The sequence below is a fragment of the Grampus griseus genome (assembly GCF_964374135.1).
Source record: "Grampus griseus genome assembly, chromosome: X".
Classification (NCBI taxonomy): Eukaryota; Metazoa; Chordata; class Mammalia; order Artiodactyla; family Delphinidae; genus Grampus; species Grampus griseus.
Genome location: NC_138999.1, coordinates 102,368,406 through 102,388,674, shown reverse-complemented (window position 1 = coordinate 102,388,674; position 20,269 = coordinate 102,368,406). Strand labels below are relative to the sequence as shown.

General features: G+C 46.1%; 1 protein-coding gene across 9 annotated transcripts in view; it reads left to right on the top strand.

Annotated features, from left to right (window-relative positions):
- SEPTIN6 (septin 6) overlaps positions 1 to 20,269 on the top strand; it is a gene marked incomplete at its 5' end in the record, with an annotated part of 66,413 nt that overhangs the window by 27,049 nt on the left and 19,095 nt on the right. For all 9 annotated transcript variants that reach the window (XM_082681577.1, XM_082681572.1, XM_082681578.1 and 6 more), the window contains 2 exons: positions 12,225 to 12,411; positions 15,333 to 15,494. In XM_082681577.1, coding sequence (XP_082537703.1) covers positions 12,225 to 12,411; positions 15,333 to 15,494 — 349 coding nt within the window. The remainder of the gene's footprint in view (positions 1 to 12,224; positions 12,412 to 15,332; positions 15,495 to 20,269) is intronic.

Below are 20,269 nucleotides of genomic sequence, written 5' to 3'. Positions count from 1 at the left end.
ACATTTGTTTTTTTTCTTAAATTCCATATATATGTGTTAGCATATGGTATTTGTCTTTCTCTTTCTGACTTACTTCACTCTGTATGACAGACTCTAGGTCTATCCACCTCATTACAGATAGCTGAATTTCGTTTCTTTTTATGGCTGAGTAATATTCCATTGTATATATGTGCCACACCTTCTTTATCCATTCATCTGTTGATGGACACTTAGGTTGCTTCCATGTCCTAGCTATTGTAAATAGAGCTGCAGTGAACATTTTGATACATGACTCTTTTTGAATTATGATTTTCTCAGGGTATATGCCCAGTAGTGGGATTGCTGGGTCATATGGTAGTTCTATTTGTAGTTTTTTAAGGAACCTCCATACTGTTCTCCATAGTGGCTGTATCAATTTACATTCCCACCAACAGTGCAAGAGGGTTCCCTTTTCCCCACACCCTCTCCAGCATTTATTGTTTGTAGATTTCTTGATGATGGCCATTCCGACTGGTGTGAGATGATACCTCACTGTAATTTTGATTTGCATTCCTCTAATGATTAGTGATGTTGAGCATTCTTTCATGTGTTTGTTGGCAATCTGTATATCTTCTTTGGAGGAATGTCTATTTAGGTCTTCTGCCCATTTTTGGATTGGGTTGTTTGTGTTTTTGATATTGAGCTGCATGAGCTGCTTGTAAATTTTGGAGATTAATCCTTTGACAGTTGCTTCATTTGCAAATATTTTCTCCCATTCTGAGGGTTGTCTTTTGGTCTTGTTTATGGTTTCCTTTGCTGTGCAAAAGCTTTGAAGTTTCATTAGGTCCCATTTGTTTATTTTTGTTTTTATTTCCATTTCTCTAGGAGGTGGGTCAAAAAGGATCTTGCTGTGATTTATGTCATAGAGTGTTCTGCCTATGTTTTCCTCTAAGAGTTTGATAGTGTCTGGCCTTACATTTAGGTCTTTAATCCATTTTGAGTTTATTTTTATGTATGGTGTTAGGGAGTGTTCTAATTTCCTACTTTTACATGTAGCTGTCCAGTTTTCCCAGCACCACTTATTGAAGAGGCTGTCTTTTCTCCACTGTATATTCTTGCCTCCTTTATCAAAGATAAGGTGACGGTATGTGCGTGGGTTTATCTCTGGGCTTTCTATCCTGTTCCATTGATCTATCTTTCTGTTTTTGTGCCAGTACCATACTTTCTTGATTACTGTAGCTTTGTAGTATAGTCTGACGTCAGGGAGCTTGATTTCTCCAGCTCCGTTTTTCTTTCTCAAGATTGCTTTGGCTATTCGGGGTCTTTTGCATTTCCATACAAATTGTGAAATTTTTTGTTCTAGTTCTGTGAAAAATGCCAGCGGTAGTTTGATAGGGATTGCATTGAATCTGTAGATTGCTTTGGGTAGTAGAGTCATTCTCGCAGTGTTGATTCTTCCAATGCAAGAACATGGTATATCTCTCCATCTATTAGTATCATCTTCAATTTCTTTCATCAGTGTCTTATAATTTTCTGTATACAAGTCTTTTGTCTCCTTAGGTAGGTTTTTTTTTTTCCTTAGGTAGGTTTATTCCTAGATATTTTATTCTTTTTGTTGCAATGGTAAATGGGAGTGTTTTCTTAATTTCACTTTCAGATTTTTCATCATTAGTGTATAGGAATGCTAGAGATTTCTGTGCATTAATTCTGTATCCTGCTACTTTACCAAATTCATTGATTAGCTCTAGTAGTTTTCTGGTAGCATCTTTAAGATTCTCTATGTATAGTATCACATCATCTGCAAACAGTGACAGCTTTACTTCTTCTTTTCCGATTTGGATTCCTTTTATTTCTTTTTCTTCTCTGATTGCTGTAAACCTTCCAAAACTGTGTTGAATAATAGTGGTGAGAGTGAGCAACCTTGTCTTGTTCCTGATCTTAGTGGAAATGGTTTCAGTTTTTCACCATTGAGGATGATGTTGGCTGTGGGTTTTTCATATATGGCCTTTATTATAATGAGGAACGTTCCCTCTATACTACTTTCTGCAGGGTTTTTATCATAAATGGGTGTTGAATTTTGTCAAAAGCTTTCTCTGCATCTATTGAGATGATCATATGGTTTTTCTCCTTCAGTTAATATGGTGTATCACATTGATTGATTTGCGTATGTTGAAGAATCCTTGCATTCCTGGGGTAAACCCCACTTGATCATGGTGTATGATCCTTTTAATGTGCTGTTGGACTCTGTTTGCTAGTATTTTGTTGAGGATTTTTGCATCTATGTTCATCAGTGATATTGGCCTGTAGTTTTCTTTCTTTGTGACATCTTTGTCTGGTTTTTGTATCAGGGTGATGGTGGCCTCATAGAATGAGTTTGGGAGTGTTCCTCCCTCTGCTATATTTTGGAAAAATTTGAGAAGGATAGGTGTTAGCGCTTCTGTAAATGTTTGATAGAATTTGCCTGTGAAGCCATCTGGTCCTGGACTTCTGCTTGTTGGAAGATTTTTTTTTATTATTTATTTTTGGCTGCGTTGGGTCTTCATTGCTGCACACGGGCTTTCTCTAGTTGTGGTGAGCGGGGACTACTCTTTGTTGTGGTGTGTGGGGGCTACTCTTCGTTGCAGTACGTGGACCTCAGTAGTTGTGGCTCGCAGGCTCTAAAGCGCAGGCTCAGTAGTTGTGGCACACGGGCTTAGTTGCTCGGCGGCACATGGGATCTTCCCAGACCAGGGCTCGAACCTGTGTCCCCTGCATTGGCAGGCGAATTCTTAACCACTGTGCCACCAGGGAAGTCCTGTTGGAAGATTTTTAATCACCGTTTCAATTTCAGTGCTTGTGATTGGTCTGTTCATATTTTCTATTTCTGCCTGATTCAGTCTCAGAAGGTTGTGCATTTCTAAGAATTTGTCCATTTCCTCCAGGTTGTCCATTTTATTGGCATAGAGTTGCTTGTAGTAATCTCTCATGATCTTTTGTATTTCTGCAGTGTCAGTTGTTGCTTCTCCTTTTTCATTTCTAATTCTATTGATTTGAGTCTTCTCCCTTTTTTTCTTGATGAGTCTGGCTAATGGTTTATCAATTTTTTAAATCTTCTCAAAGAACCAGAATTTAGTGTTATTGATCTTTGCTTTCATTTCTTTTTGATTTATTTCTGTTCTGATCTTTATGATTTCCTTCCTTCTGCTAACTTTGGGGTTATTTTGTTCTTCTTTCTCTAATTGCTTTAGGTGTAAGGTTAGGTGTTTATTTGAGATGTTACTTGTTTCTTAAGGTAGGATTGTATTGCTATAAACTTCCCTCTTAGAACTGCTTTTGCTCCAACACATAGGTTTTGGGCCGTCGTGTTTTCATTGTCATTTGTTTCTAGGTATTTTTTGATTTCCTCTTTGATTTCTTCAGTGATCTCTTGGTTATTAAGTAGTGTATTGTTTAGCCTCCATGTGTTTGTATTTTTTACAGATATTTTCCTGTAATTGATATCTAGTCTTATAGCATTGTGGTTGTAAAAGATACTTGATATGATTTCAATCTTCTTAAATATACCAAGGCTTGATTTGTGACCCAGGATATGATCTATCCTGGAGAACGTTCCATGAGCACTTGAGAAGAATGTGTATTCTGTTCTTTTTGGATGGAATATCCTGTAAATATCAATAAAGTCCATCTTGTTTAATGTATCATTTAAAGCTTGTGTTTCCTTATTTATTTTCATTTTGGATGATCTGTCAACTGGTGAAAGTGGGGTGTTAACGTCCCCTACTATGATTGTGTTACTGTCGATTTCCCCTTTTATGGCTGTTAGCCTTTGCCTTATGTATTGAGGTGCTCCTATGTTTGGTGCATAAATATTTACAATTGTTATATCTTCTTCTTGGATCGATCCCTTGATCATTATGTAGTATCCTCCTTTGTCTCCTGTAATAGTCTTTATTTTAAAGTCTATTTTGTCTGATATGAGAATTGCTACTCCAGCTTTCTTTTGATTTCCGTTTGCATGGAATATCTTTTTTCCATCCCCTCACTTTCAGTCTGTATGTGTCCTAGGTCTGAAGTGGGTCTCTTGTAGACATCATATATGTGGGTCTTGTTTTTGTACCCATTCAGCCTGTCTGTGTCTTTTGGTTGGAGCATTTAATCCATTTACATTTAAGGTAATTATCGATATGTATGTTCCTATTACCATTTTCTTAATTGTTTTGGGTTCGTTATTGTAGGTCTTTTCCTTCTCTTGTGTTTCGTGCCTAGAGAAGTTCCTTTAGCATTTGTTGTAAAGCTGGTTTGGTGGTGCTGAATTCTCTTCCCTTTTTCTTGTCTGTAAAGGTTTTAATTTCTCCATCAAATCTGAATGAGATCCTTGCTGGGTAGAGTAATCTTGGTTGCAGGTTTTTCTCCTTCATCACTTTAAATATGTCCTGCCACTCCCTTCTGGCTTGCAGAGTTTCTGCTGAAAGATCAGCTGTTAACCTTATGGGGATTCCCTTGTGTGTTATTTTTCCTTTGCTGCTTTCAGTAATTTTTCTTTTTCTTTAATTTTTTATAGTTTGATTAATATGTGTCTTGGTGTGTTTCTCCTTGGATTTATCCTGTATGGGACCCTCTGTGCTTCCTGGACTTGGTTAACTATTTCCTTTCCCATATTTGGGATGTTTTCAAGTATAATCTCTTCAAATATTTTCTCAGTCCCTTTCTTTTTCTCTTCTTCTTCTGGGACCCCTATAATTCAAATGTTGGTGAGTTTAGTGTTGTCCCAGAGGTCCCTGAGACTGTCCTCAGTTCTTTTCATTCTTTTTTCTTTATTCTGCTCTGCAGTAGTTATTTCCACTATTTTATCTTCCAGGTCACTTATCCGTTCTTCTGCCTTAGTTATTCTGCTATTGATCCCTTAGAGAAGGCTTTTCTAATCATGACACAAGATCCAAAAGTCATAGAAGACTGACAGATTTAAATTTGTTAAAATTAAAAACAAAACAGAAACAAAAACCTTTTTCTTGTGGGTGAAAAGTGTCGCCTGCTTTTTCAGTAAACAAAGGATATTGAGGCCATCAAGCCAGCAGCCACTGAGGCCACCTGCAACAGTGCACCCTGCGGGGACTCAGAATGGATGGAGAAAAGCAGGATACTGGCCCTAGATAGTTAAGATGCCTGTCAAAGGCATGATTTCAGTGAGCCCAGCCAGACTCTTGTCTCTTCCCATACATAGAAAAGTGCTACATTCATTAACTTGAGATGTCTGGTTTTCTTTAATTAACAGTAATCTTTTGATGTTCTGACTACCTGGTTTTTGTTGCAAAAACCCCTGTATATCCTGGCTCCTCCTTTACCTCTTTGGAGCAGTCCCTCAGAACTCTCTGAGAAGCTGTCTTCTGGGCTTAAGGCCTCAGTTTTGTCCACCAAATAAAACATAATTCTCTACTTTTAGGTTGTGCATGTTTTCAGTCAATAGTCTATTGAAACATACTATAAACAAAAGTAAAAACAAACTACAGATGGGGAGAAAATATTTGCAACCTGTATAGCAAAGGATTTTTCTAAAATGTAAAAAGAGCTTCTACAATTCAATGAGAAATAAACAAGTAATTGACAGAAGGGGAAATGTAAATGGCCCATCAACATATGAAAGGATTGTCATTCAACTTCATCAGTGAGTAGGGAAATGCAAAATGAAACAAGGAAGTATTTTTTTCATCTATCAGATTTGCAAAAATAAAACATAAAAATATAATATCCATTAATACCAGGTAATTTTATTCATGTTGCTGGGAGTATAAATTGACACAGATTTTGTAAAGGTCAAATTTGATGGTATCTGTTAAAATTTTAAATGTGAATATCTTATGATCCAGCAGGTCCACCTTTAGGAATATAGCCTAGAGAAACAACTGTACATGTTCATAAAAAGCATAGAAAAATGATGTTCGCTGCAGCATTGGTTATGGAACCAAAAAAAAATTTTTAAACAGTCTAAATTTCCACCAATAGGGCAACTAAATGATCTATAGTACAACCATACCATGGAACTGTATTTGGCAGTGTAAAAGAATGAGTTAGATCTATATATACTTACATAAACATGTTAAGTGAAAAAAAGAAGTTGAAGAATGATACACAGATCATGACGCCATTTGTATAAATCTGCCCCTTCCCAGTAAAACAAACATTTCTCTCTCTCTCTGTTTATAGAAGCAGAGAAAAAAGTCTGCAAGAATAATCAACAAACTAAAAATGGTAACTACTATTAGTAACCTCTGAGGAGGGTAGATTAAGTACATGTATTCTTTGCATAATTAAAAATAAATTTCGGGGACTTCCCTGGTGGCGCAATGGTTAAGAATCTGCCTGCCAATGTAAGGGACACGGGTTCGAGCCCTGGTCTGGGAAGATCACATATGCCGTGGAGCGACTAAGCCCGTGTGCCACAGCTACTGAGCCTGCGCTCTAGAGCCCACATGCCACAACTACTGAAGTCCGCGTGCCTAGAGCCCGTGCTCCGCAACAAGAGAAGCCACCACAATGAGGAGCCCGCTCACCGCAACGAAGAGTAGACCCTGCTCGCTGCAACTAGAGAAAGCCTGTGTGCGGCAATGAAGACCCAATGCAGACCCAATTAATTAATTTAAAAAATAAAAAGAGTTGAAAAAATTTAAAAAGAAGCAGATAAAGTGGATATACATTGCTCCTTTAAAAAGCTTTTCTGAGCTGGGAAAAAGATAAAGCAGTGTGTGGAGGGAAGCAAGAAGGTCACAGGTGAGTTTTATGAGGATGGGAGAGATGACAAGGGCTTGAACAGGAGCAGAAGCTTCCAGGATGGAGAGGAGGGGGCAGATGTGAGAGATAGAAAATAGTAACCAATTGATGCGGGAGATCTAGTTCAGTTTATAAAATACTAAATGCCTACTGTGTGCCAGGTACAGTGTGAGGTGCCAGGGCTACTGAGAAATAAGACACAGTCTCTAGTTAAGGAGCTTGTAGTTGAGTAGAGGGGGCAAATATGTATACAAACTCTACATAATGTGGTAAGTACAGTAACAGAGGTATGTGGAGGGGGCCTGTGCGCACAGGAAGAGCAGCAGTCAAGCCTGGTGGCGGGAGTATAGGGTGCAGGTTGCTGAAAGGGGAGAGGAGGTGATCAGGAATGACTGGGCTAAGTCTTGAAATCTTGCAGGATGAGTACAAGCTAGTGAACTGGCTTAGAGTGGGTATTCAGTACACATTTGTTGAATGAATGAATGATATATACATTGATGGGAAAAAGAAAATAAACACCTCTAACTTTTCATCATTTAAAACCAAAAGTATCCAACCCACAGACATAGAAAACAAACTTATGGTTACCAAAGGGGGAAGCGGGGGAGGGCTAAATTAGGAGGTTGGGATTAACAGATACACACTACTATAGACAAAATAAACAACAAGGACCTACTGTATAGCACAGGGAACTATGTTCAATATCTTGTAATAACCTATTATGGAAAAGAATCTGAAAAAGAAGATATACAGTATAACTGAATCACTTTGCTGTACACCTGAAACTAACACAACATTGTAGATCAACTATACTTCAAACAACAACAACCAAAAAAACCCCAAAGTATCCATTGAAGGTTTCAGCTAGGATGCTGGTGAGGGTGGAAAATAGTCTACAGTGCGTTGAGGAATGAACGAGAAGTAAAAATAAATAAATGAGTAGATTATTCTTTCATCTACTCCATCCATGCATTAAATATTTATTGGGCACCTGTTACATGCCAGACCCTGTGGTAGGTGCAGAAAAGAAACTTGACTGCTAAGGGAAGAAAAGACACAGGGCAGTAGTTGGGGAGAAATGTGTGGTTGAGGAGGACTGGGCTGTGGAAAGATCTTTTTTTTTGGTCGTTGTTGTTGTTGTTGTTTTGCGGTACGCGGGCCTCTCACAGTTGTGGTCTCTCCCATTGCAGAGCACAGGCTCTGGATGCACAGGCTCAGCGGCCATGGCTCACGGGCCCAGCTGCTCCGCGGCATGTGGGATCTTCCCGGACCGGGGCACGAACCCGTGTCCCCTGCATCGGCAGGCGGACTCTCAACCACTGTGCCACCAGGGAAGCCCAGATCTTTTTTTTTTTTTTGAGATGAGGGAAGACTTAAGCCTGTTTATAGGTTGCGGGGAGGGAGTAGTCAGTAGTAGGTGAGGAGCTGATAGATGAAGCCAGGTTCTCAAAGAGCCTGAAAGAAATAAGATCAAGTACACAAGGGATGGTGGACCTTGAACAGGATGAGGGACCCTTCATCCTCAGAGACCAGAGGGGAACAGGGAAGGCGAGGGAGTGAGGTGGGTTGGGGCAGTGTGAGCCTGGTGACCTTGATTTTGTTGATAAAGTAGAAGATAATACCGTCTTGTGAGACGGAAGGGGTCATGAATAAGTTCTGAAGCTTGAGGAAAGTGTTGAAAGTTTGGCATGGTCAATGAAAGCAGTAGGAATGGAGCCAATCAAGGCCGGGCAAAAGGATTGTCGTGCTGTTTTAAAGGCCTATAATGAGGTTGGAGGCCAGGAATTTGGGTACCAAGACCCAAAGGTTTTTGTTTGTTTGTTTGTTTAATATTTATTTATTTATTTATTTTGGCAGCGTTGGGTTTCAGTTGTGGCATGCACGTGGGATCTAGTTCCCTGGCCAGGGATCGAACCCGGGCCCCCTGCATTGGGAGCACAGAGCCTTACCCACTGGACCACCGGGGAAGTCCCCAGGACCCAAAGTTTTGTGATTGCTTCGAGTCAACTTCAGCAGCAGTGGTGTAGGAGCAGAAAGCAGATCCTGAAATTTATTCCGCCCAGCAGGTTTGCTAGGCAGGGAGGGTAGAAAGCAGGGGTGTGGTGGGAGATGAGCTGATAAAAGAGCGTTTTGGACAATCAGTTATGGGGGTCAGCCTGGGCGAGAAGGAGATGAGGCCAGGAGGGGGTTGGTATCCTGTGAGATAACGGAGAGGTCAAGGTACCAGAGGATTCTATGAGGTGAAAGATCAGGTTTAGGCAGACTGAAAGCATAGGAGAGCTGGGAAGTTGTGCAGTGGTGGTCAGATAGTGGGGCGTTAGAAGCTGTCTTGGGTGAAGCTGGCCTGGCAAATGCTTTGATGTGTAGGTGGCTGAAGTAGAGGGAGCTGGAGGTTGGTGAAGTTGAGGCGATCAAGGAGTAAAGAGGCTGAAGGTTGATGGCCTGTCCTCAAGCACATTGCAGTCACCAGAACAGGGAGAAAGACGGGGTCAGGCACCACCACAAGAGGATGGAACAGGCCTCAAACGGAGACAGTTTTTTACACTGAGGTAGAGGATAACGCCCTAGAAGTGGCGCTGAGGGGCTACCTGAATGCCCACACACTGAGCCCAATGTACACAGGTTGTGGGAGAATAAGAAGCCTACACAGGGGACTTCCCTGGTGGCGCAGTGGTTAAGAATCCGCCTGCCAATGCAGGGGACACGGGTTCGATCCCTTGTCCGGGAAGGTCCCACATGCTGCGGAGCAACTAAGCCCGTGCTCCACGACTACTGAGCCTGTGCTCTAGAGCCCGCGAGCCACAACTACTGAGCCTGTGTGCCACAACTACTGAGCCTGCACGCCACAACTACTGAAGCCTGCACGCCTAGACCCCGTGCTCCACAACAAGAGAAACCACTGCAATGAGAAGCCCGCGCACTGCAGCGAAGAGTAGCCCCCGCTCGCCACAACTAGAGAAAGCCCGCACGCAGCAACGAAGACCCAGCACAGCCAAAAAAAAAGAAGCCTACATAGGAGGGGGCTGCCAGGCAATGGGGTCCTCAGGGTTGCGGGGTCCTCAGGGTTGCAGGGTCCTCAGGGGAGAATGGGGTTACCAGTAGTGTGAAGAGGTAAGGCAAGTTCTGCGAAGAGAAAGATGATATAGGCCAGCACTTCTCAAACTTTAAAGTTGCATACAAGCCACTGAGGCTCTTAGGAAGATGTAGATTCTGATCCTGTAGGTCTGGGTTGGGGGCTGGAGAGTCTTGATTTCTAACAAGCTTTCAGGTGACCACAGTGCTGCCTATTCAAGGACCACACTCTGAGTGGCAAAGAGGTAGGCAGTTTTGTTTACCATGGTTCAGGGGTTTCAGAGGGCACAGTGGACACATTTTTGAGGGGTGATGAGTCCATGAGGAGAGCGTGGAATAGCAGTGAGCATAGAGGGAAGAGGTGGCTGGAAGGATGGAGTAGATTAGGTGTTGTCACTCTGGGCACTGTTCCGGTAGACCTGACCTTATGGTATCTTGGCTTTGATGGCTGAGATGGTGCTGTTCAAGTATAATGTCTGTGACCAGGCCTTCTGGGTTTCTAGCAGGGGAGCTTCTGACAGCTGCGTTTGCACTGAGGACTGGCACGTGGGAGAAGGAGACTGGGATGACTTCCGGGTGTCTAGGAAGCAGATAGGAGACAGTGATAACTGAGGCCATGGGAGTGACCAGGACCACGCAGGGCTAACGGGCATGTGATGTGTAGAATGACAACAAAAGATGGTCCAGGGGCTTCCCTGGTGGCGCAGTGGTTGGGAGTCCGCCTGCCGATGCAGGGATCGCGCGCGGGTTTGTGCCCCGGTCCGGGAAGATCCCACATGCGGCGGAGCGGCTGGGCCCGTGAGCCATGGCCGCTGAGCCTGCGCGTCCGGAGCCTGTGCTCCGCAACGGGAGAGGCCACAACGGTGAGAGGCCCGCGTACCGCAAAAAAGAAAAAAAAAATGAAGTAAAAAAGTTATGTAATGGAGGGAAAAAATGTAGCAGTGCCATAATTAGATCACTCAAGTGAGCCTGTCACCTGAAAATTAATTGGATAAACCTAAGGGATGTATCCCCCCGCCCCCACTCCTAATTCTTCAGGAACCTTCTAAGGATCTCTGCAACCAACAGATTCTTTGATGCTCTTACCCTTCAGAACAATGTTTGACTCATAGGGGTCAAAGGAAAAAGAAAGGACTATATTTTTAGATTTTTCTCTGAGGCTCCAGAGGTACCCAGCATCTGGCTCTCTCTGTATGTAGCTCTCAGAATCTAGAATTCTGTGATTCTTTTTAAAAGAGCTCTTTTGCCTTCTCTGCTAGGGGGATCTTTCAAAAAGGCTCAGGGTGGGAGCTGCTGCTCCTCCTTCAATCGTGTTCCCTTCCCACAGTGGTCTCTGCAGACTCCCTGTCCCGGGCCGGATGCTAAACCTCTTCCAGCTTGAAGGGAGAAGCCCTGGAGGGAGGGGCAGCGGACAGACGGGGAGATGAGAACAGAGGCAGGGCGGAGGCTAAGATGACCTAACTAGAGCAGGAAGAGGCTGCAGGGGTGGCAGGAATGGCCTGGGAGAGAACAGAGAAGCTTCCCAGGACAGAGAGGAGACTCCCAGCAAGACTTGGAGCCACACGGGAGCGCCGTGCCTGGAGACTCAGTGAGCTGGGGGGTGGGGCGTGTGGGGGGTGTGTGTGTGTGTGTGTGTGCGCGCACATGTGTTAAGGTTGTGCAGGCGGGACTATCTTTACCCAATTTTGTCCGAATACGTAGATTTTAAAGTCATGACCTTAGAGGAAATGAGAACTGGAAAAATATCTGAACCTTAGGGGAGCCAAGTGGGGAGCGCCTCGAACCCAGGAAGATTGAGCAGAACCCACTGTGTTCTGGAAGATTCCCCAGCAATGGGTCAAGGAGAGGTCCTGACCACCACTGGGTACCAGCTTGAGTATTAGGCACTGCTGGGGAGACGCAGGAAGTGGAGACATGAGCCCAGCCTGGTGTGCAATCAGCCCGTCCACAGATACTGCCAGTGGGCTCCACGCTGCATCGGGGCCCCATGGGGGCAGAGAAGGGCCCTTCACTGTCCCTGCCCTTCACAAGGACACAGTCTATTTGAGGGAACACTAATCCTTGTGAAACAACAGTAAGCGATCCAATAGCATAATTCTTTTTTACACTCCTGGGTCACAGAAGGGATTTCTGGCAGAACTGGGGAATTGTGGAGGAGATGGGCATTCATCCGAGCCCTGAGGCCTGGGAGGGCAGGATTGGGATGAGAAGAGAGAAATGCACATTCTAGAGAGAAAGCGCACTGACGGGCATATGGTTGGCTCACGTGGGGACCAAAGAGGTGGCCAGTCTGACGGAGTTGGAGGCCCCACTGAGAGGAGATGGAGAAATCCAGCTGGATGGGGAGAGTCAGATTACCAAGGACATTTTCAGCTTCTAAAAGAGTTTCGAAGCCTATCAAAATGCAGGTTTTTGAAGTGGTCTGGCCATTTCCCTACTCTCTCCTTTAGCTACAGGCCCATTGTGGAATTCATCGACGCCCAATTTGAGGCCTACCTGCAGGAGGAGCTGAAGATTCGCAGGTTACTGCACAACTACCATGATTCCCGCATCCACGCCTGCTTGTACTTCATTGCCCCCACGGGTCATTCCTTGAAGTCTCTGGACCTAGTGACGATGAAGAAGCTGGACAGTAAGGTACCGAGGCCTGGGAGGCAGGGACCAGGGCAGGCGGGAGGCAGGGCAAGCTGGGCTCCCTCCTGCTGGTCTCTTGTGCAATGCACATGCCAGAGCTCAGGAGAGGTTTTGTGGCATCTTCATCCTCCCCTTCATTCCCTGTCCCTCCATAAAGATGGTGTTGATTGACCCAGCACCTGAGTTGTATGCTTTGCGATGTTTTCCCAGCACTGGGCATGAGTCTTCCCTGAGCTGTCTTTCTGCCCTGATCCCTCTTGGGAATAAAGGTGGATGCAAGCAAGACAGCTGTCTGGGTCTAGGGCCTTAGGCTTTGGTGATGCAAAGGTGTTTTTCCTTTGTCCTGATGTTAACTGACCTTTACTAGAATCAAACATGCAAACTTGACTTCCAAAGTTACTATTCTTATTATCAATAATAATTTTATCATAGCAGCTACCATTTTTTAAACCCTTATTATATGTCACCACTGTAAAAGTACCTCATGGAGTATCTCATTGAATCCTCACAACAACTCGGTAAGGCAAACACTATCATTACCTCCCATTTTATAGAAGAGAAAACTGAGGCTCTAAGAGGTTAAGTGACATGCCCATTGTCATATAGCCAGCTCCTGGCAGAGCCTAGATTTGAACTCAGATCTGTGGCACCAGGTTATATTGCCTCCATACCCAAGGAAGATGGCTGTGGGAATCAGGCACATCCTGCTTTAAGATAAACTGAAAAATGCAAGTCCCACATCCGATATAAATTAGACAGTGATTCTTCATGTTAAAGAATTATTGGCTGTGCAAAAGAGTCGACCACAGGATTCTTTTTTTTTTTTTTTTTTGCGGTACGCAGGCCTCTCACTGTTGTGGCCTCTCCCGTTGCGGAGCACAGGCTCCGGACGCGCAGGCTCAGCGGCTATGGCTCACGGGCCCAGCCGCTCTGCGGCATGCGGGATCCTCCCGGACCGGGGCACGAGCCCGCGTCCCCTGCATCGGCAGGCAGACTCTGAACCACTGCGCCACCAGGGAAGCCTGACCACAGGATTCTTTAAAAAGCCTAATTACTTGTACGTTTCCTCCCCTAACATTTCATATGTGTCTGGCACTGTGATGAGTACTTTATAGGCATTGTTTTTATTTCATCCTTCCAATAATCCAGTGTGGTGGGTACTATTATTATCCCCATTTTACACAGGAGGAAACTGAGGCACAGTCAAGTAGCTTGCTCCAGGTCAGACAACTTGCAATGGGTCTGGGATTCAGACCGAGCTCTCTCTGACTCCAAGGAATTTATTTTACAAAAAAAAATCTACTTTATATGCAGTTGTTTAGTAGCACATTCACTATAAAAACGGAGTTTCAGCTAGCATCGAAATAGGAGCAGTTTTTCGTTTTTCACAGCAGTGAGTTCCCTGCCCACGAGTAACGGGCCACTTAGGAAGTGTCGCCGCATCCTGCATGTCTTGAAGAGGGTAGCAGAGTGATGCGGCTGGCGGAAGAGCTAAGTTAGGTAGGCCTGTGTTTACAACGTGCCAGTGGGGGACGTGGCGAAAAGTGTTGCCACCTTGCCAAGGGCTTCGGTCCCCACGCCCCAAGGCTTTAAGGGAGGTACCTCCAAGGTGCAGTCTTTCTTTGACCAGCACCTGAAGCTGCAGTGTCAGCCTTGAGAGGCGTTCCTGAGGCAAAGAGCAGAGGAGGTGGGATTTGTCTTAAGTCTAGAGCTCTTTTCAGGACCCAAGTACCATCCATGCCAGCCCATTGGAGTCTGCTGGCAGGACCAACTGTGCTTTCTGTGTGAACTTGAGCTTAGCTGTGCTGTGTCTCACTCAGGCATGTAGGTTTCTTTACCCTCCAGCAGTAAAAGCCTTGTCACTTCTTGGAGGTATTTCAAGGATTGAGGTTCAGGTGGATTGTACTTTGGGTAGCATTAGTCCTTTCTCCTGCTGTCCAAAATTGGGCATTTGTACCTACTTTCTTTTTTTTTTTTTGCGGTACGCGGGCCCCTCACTGCCGTGGCCTCTCCTGTTGCGGAACACAGGCTCCGGACGCGCAGGCTCAGCGGCCATGGCTCACGGGCCCAGCCGCTCTGCGGCATGTGGGATCCTCCCGGACCGGGGCATGAACCCGTGTCCCCTGCATCGGCAGGCGGACTCTCAACCACTGCGCCACCAGGGAAGCCCTGTACCTGCTTTCTTTATGCAGAAATTAATCATGAGACTCCGGCAGTATAACTCTTTTTGGCTAAGTCTCAGATCAAATTGGTAACACAGGGTCATCATCACGTAAGTGGGTAGGTTCATCAGTGTTTGCTGCCAGAAAGAGGGCCAGGTGTGCATCTTCACAGAGCCCTGCCCTTCTTCCCTTCGCATGTGGTTCCTTTCATACTGGCTGGGGCTAGCCTGCACCGATGGGCTGGGACAATTTACTGTTAGCAAGGAGTTGCCACCTCTCCCCTTGTCCACTGTCGATTCCCAACTCTCATCTTTGTGCTTCAAATCACCCAAGCAGTGACCTTGATATTAAGATATCACATAGCTCATCAGTTTGGATCTGAGCTGGCAGGTTAAGACTGTGGACTTAGGAATAAGGCTAAACTTGGATGTGGATCCCAGTTCTGTTACTTACCTGCTCTGTGGCCTTGGACAAGCTACTTAGCCTCTCTGTGCCTCAGTTTCTCATTGTGGTACTAATACCTCCTGGGAGGGTTTTTTGTCAGGGTTAATTGTGTTAATTCTTGTAAAGCACTTAGTTCAGTGCCCAGCAAACAGTAAGCACTCATTGTCGTATATTATATTGCTGTTTGGCCATGGAGGTGGCCAGTCCTGGACTACTGTGTTGAGCTGCTCCCTCTGGTAGCTGGTAGAAGTCCTAGGTCGTGCCGCTATCAGCTGCAGATTACCAACAATGACGCCGCTTTGCTCCTCCCTTCTCTAGGTGAACGTCATCCCCATCATTGCCAAATCAGATGCCATTTCTAAGAGCGAGCTAACAAAGTTCAAAATCAAAATCACCAGCGAGCTTGTCAGCAATGGAGTCCAGATCTACCAGTTTCCTACAGACGATGAGGCGGTGGCAGAGATCAACGGAACCATGAACGTGAGTGGGAGTACAGGACTTCAACTTTCTGGCCATTTGCTCTTAATTATTATTATTTTACCAAATAGCAGTCAGACGTCACCATCCATCTTAGTGTAGTCAACTTTCATTATCCGAGTCTCAGGGATTCAGACCTCTCCTTCCACCCTCCTCTCTGATGCCACACTGGTCTAGGCCAGGCAGCCCCCATGGGACTGCCGGCAAGGCAAACGGTCCTTGTCTCTGACCAATTGATGCGGCGAAAGAAGGCAAGGCTGAAAAAGCTGGCTGGCTTTGGAGACTCGAGGCTAATCTGTACTCAGATAATCAAGCCCTTTGCCCCTGGGACATGTAGCCTCCAATTTTTCTGGTGACTAGAGAAATGTTATTTTTAAATTTCAGGGTTACGCTCTGCTTTATGAAGTGTGAATGAATTGAAGAAAAAAACCACAACCAACCGCTTGCCATCTTTCCTCTCACTCCCGCACTCCCCCTTCTTTACAATGTGTCGACGCTGTTGCCGCGAAATCGTCAATGTTGTGATTTCAAGGAGACAGATAATAGCTTGCAGAAGGCCTCTGCTTTGGGAACAGATTTCTTTTACTCTGTTGAGAGGCATCAGTTTTTCCTAATGACATAATGCCTGGGTATAGCCAAACTCAGGAATGCCTTGTAATAAAAGCCATTTTTAGAAAACTTTCCTGCTGCCGCCACCCCCGAAGTTATCATTAGAGCGTCAGCTGCCACCTCCTATGAATCGGCCAACAAATTAGCATAGCGGGGCAGCAAGTCACTGTCTCGCCTGACTTCCTGCCCATGAATACACCCGAGATATGTCTGTGATGAGAGATCCCTCATCATCTTTGACAGAAATCTGGCCCAAGGGTAGAGCTGTGTGGATTGTGGGAGGTGGAGTTGTAGCCTCTCTGACCCGTCATGAGCATTAAAAAAACTAAAAAAAAAAGATTAGTGTTTATCCTCTCCAGCAGTCAGGGCGTTTTGATGGAAACTAGCTTCTGGCATGATGAGAAAACCTGAAAGGGTGCCTAGTCTGCAAGAAAATTGGAGCCTAGAGAGAAGCGTCATCAGGCACTGATGTCTGGAAGCGCCTAGTCACCTCAGAACAGCAGGCCCCATAGACACCTTCTGAACGTGGATTCCATAAGTCACTAGGCAGCTTTCAGCCTTGTGGCTTGCTTTGCTAAGGACAGATAGGGGCGAAGAGTCCTCAGCAATCTCAGGGCATCACACAAAACGACCTCTGGCTGCATTGTGGGTCAGGAGTGGCAATCACGTTGGGCTCTGCTCTCGACTTAGCTCTGGGCCCTTGCTTGGAGCTCGGGCAGCCTTGGCCTCAAGGTCAGAAACTTCCCATGCTACGAAGCAGCAGTCCTCAACCATGCTGTTTTGGCTGTGAAGGGGTTCTGGGTTCTTTCTTACATTAGTCCAGTGTTTCACTTTGAAAAACTAAATTTGAGTGGAAAAAAAAAAATTTGAGTGGGTTCCGGGTTAGCCCTATAACAGCATCACTCAGCACTCATCCCCTTGCGTTCCCCCAGGCTTTTTTGAGTGGGAAAGACGGGTGGCTCACAGCTAGCGTGCCTGAACTGGGCACGTGCACAGGAGGGGGCGTGCATGTGAACGCTGTGTGTTACATGTGTCGTGATGGGGGAAGGGTGGGGAGTTGCTGCTATAAAATATATACACAGGTTTGCTGAGCCTGCCTGCCACTGGAGCAACTGTGTCAAACTGGGCCTTCGGACAAGCCGTGCATATGAAGCTGCATCATCAGAGAGCCGGGCTTGGCTGGTAGGAGGAATGGGTGCTGGCCTTTCAATTCTGAATTTGACTCCAGCCTCACAGCCTCGGCCACCCCAGCCAATTGTCATGGGAACTGGATTGGAAGAGGGGAAGAAGCTACTTGCCCAAGTGCAGAAGAGCCCCCGGTCATCCTGCAGCTCCCCACTAGGGACTTTCATGGCAGGAAATGAGAGTCGTGAGGTCTAGCCTTCCCCTGGGCTTCTGGGTGGCTCTGAAAACCCTTATTTCAGCTTGAGGGGCAAGAGAAGGGAGGGAGAGGTCTTGTTGCGTGCTCCTTTCCACCTATGCTCTGAGAGCTCTCAAGGTTGTAGATTTTAATGCTTAAAATTGCTGTGTGGTTCAGATCGAATGTTGTTCTTTGAATGCTTCAAATCATGGCCAGGGACCAGGGACTAGGCCCAGTTACTCGACTCGGCTCAGTCAGTTGGCTGCCTATGAGGTCTTGAGTTTGGCCCCCGCAAAGGCATTTGGGCCCAGTGAGAGCGCATGGGTGACCGGGAGGGTCACAGGGAGACCCATAGGCACAAGCCTGTCTCCTCCTGGGGCAGCAGTGCCATTTCCATTGTTGGCACATACTTCTGTGGGCATCACCACCAAGGGTTGACTTGAGAGAATCAGACAATTCTCGGTCACTGGTAGGAGCCTAGAATGGAGGCCAGCATAACCGGCAGAACGACTGGGAAATACTGTCCCCCTGGGAGGAAACCACATCCATTCGGGATATTACCAGATGAGAGATAAACGGTGGTCCTGACACTCTGTTTCACGAGGCTTAGGGGGATGGTCATCTAACCTCCCTAGTAGAATGGGTGTCGTGGAACCAGAATACAATAATCATGCCAGTTGGATCATCAAATACTTTAAAATGTACCGAGAGGAATTTAAGGTACATATGAGGCTGCAAAGGTAGTGAGTCTGGGAACAGACTCCCGGGAGGAGGCTGAGACTGGGGCATCCGAGGTCTCTTGGGCGAGAGAGGGTAACACGGAGTCCCCTTAGGAACTTGTCCAGGTTTCAGCAGCTGCGCCGTCTTGCATCTCCCCTCTCCTCCCTGGGCCCACACATACAGAGTGTCAGCCCTGGAGGTGGGGTTGGTTGGAGGGTTTGCCTTTTCCCTGCTCTGCTCGACTCTATTCTGGTTTTCAGAGCCATCAGTGTCTCAAGAGCAGCATGGTTAAAGCTGAGCTGACTTCCAGCCCTGGGTGGTTGGGAGAGGCTGGTGGCTACAGCGCGGTGTCCTCACTGCTCCCTGGGAAGATCTGGGCACGGGACTTAGGGACCTGGGCAACTCGGTTAACTTGTCTCTGCACCAGTTTTCCAAATCACGAATGGGGTTTATACTAACCGCCCTATAAGCCTGTTGTAGAATCGAATGAAATCTGCCTGGGAGCACTTGGAAATGATATCCTTGCATGTACTTATCAGGACAGACTTTGACGCCAGTTGCAAAGGAGTGTGTGTGAGGCCTCGGGAGGGCTCTGGAGCTGCCGTGGCAGGGGCTGTGTGTTTTAGAGCAGGGAGGGATAAAATGACAGCAGTTTAAGGAGGAGGGAAAGTAAGTGACTCTGGCATTCTAACTAACAATGTCTTTTGGAGAGAAAAATAACAGTCCCAAGGGAATACTGACTTTTTTTTTTTTAATTCCTTTATTCTCGTCTTGGATTTTGTTTTCTTTTTTTTGCTCTTAAGCCCAGAGAAGTACTTCCCACTTCACATGCCCTCCTCCTCCATCACTTTCAGCCGAGAGCCCAGGATGCGTGAGAATGGTGCAACATCTCCTCCCTCGGTCTCGCCCTCTGCCATGGCTGCCCCTTCGTGTGACTGAAGCTTTGGGCTGTCTGCAGGAGGGGCAGCCTTTTCCTTGAGAGTGTTTGGGGGTGGATTTGAGGCTCCCGATGTGTCTTGGGTCTCTGAGGGGGAATGAGTTGTGTCCAGATGACCCCCCCTGCAAAGCCAGCTGGCAGAGGTCACAGACGCTCTGGCACTTAGGCAGAGTTTTCAGGATTTCATTGCCCCCCATCCCATGCTCTATATGTCGCACGCCCAATGATCCTCGTGATCGGTCCCCTACTAGGACTGATGAGACATTTCCCACCTCCACCCATCACCCACCTTCCATATCCATAACCTCATCTTTCCCTCTGTCCTCTGTCCGCACTTCGGGGACAGTCATTGAAGTGGGAACACCTGAGATGATCATTGGAGAGCAGCTGAGAGGGGGTGAAGGGGGAGCTGCTTCAGCTGGATAGCCAAGCACCTCGGGGGGTTAGCAGGTGTCCTGGGGCTGAGCTCCTGACTAACGCCTGTGTTCCTCCACTCTGAAGAACATTCTTGGGGTGCAGAGTTAGAGGAGAATGGAAAGGAAGGATGGCTGTGAGATCAGATTTCAACTGCCTCTTACAATCTGGCCTTGCATGGCCAGTTCACCCCCAGGGTTTAGAGTGTTCCCCTCATCTGCTGCTCGAACCCCCCAAAAGGGAGTGGTATACCAGCAGGGGTGGGCTTTGAAGTCAGAGAGACCTGGATTCTGCCCCTAGCTCTGCCTCTTACTGCGGTGTGGCTGCTGGCAAGTCATTTAGCCCTTCCGGACTTCAGTTTCCTCTTCTATAAAATGGGATAATAAGAATACCTACATCCTAGTGTTGTAAAGATTCAGTGAGATAATACAACGTAGAGCACCTGGTATGTGGGAAACAGAGCTGCTGCTAATATCAGGTCCATAGCTCCCAATCCCGTTAGTACGATTGCTACTACCTACTCTGTGAAGCCTGCTTTGACTTCCCACGGAATTAGCTTCTCCTTCCTCTGAGCTCCTCCAGCCCTCAAGCCTCTGTTCATAGTCTGGACCTTGACTGTATTATCACTGTTGGTGCGTCTTTCCCCTACCACACTGTGCACTCGCCAGGGGAAGGCTCTGAGCTTTTTCGGCGTTGTATTCTTCTTAATGCCTGGCACATAGTAGGAGCTCAGTAAAT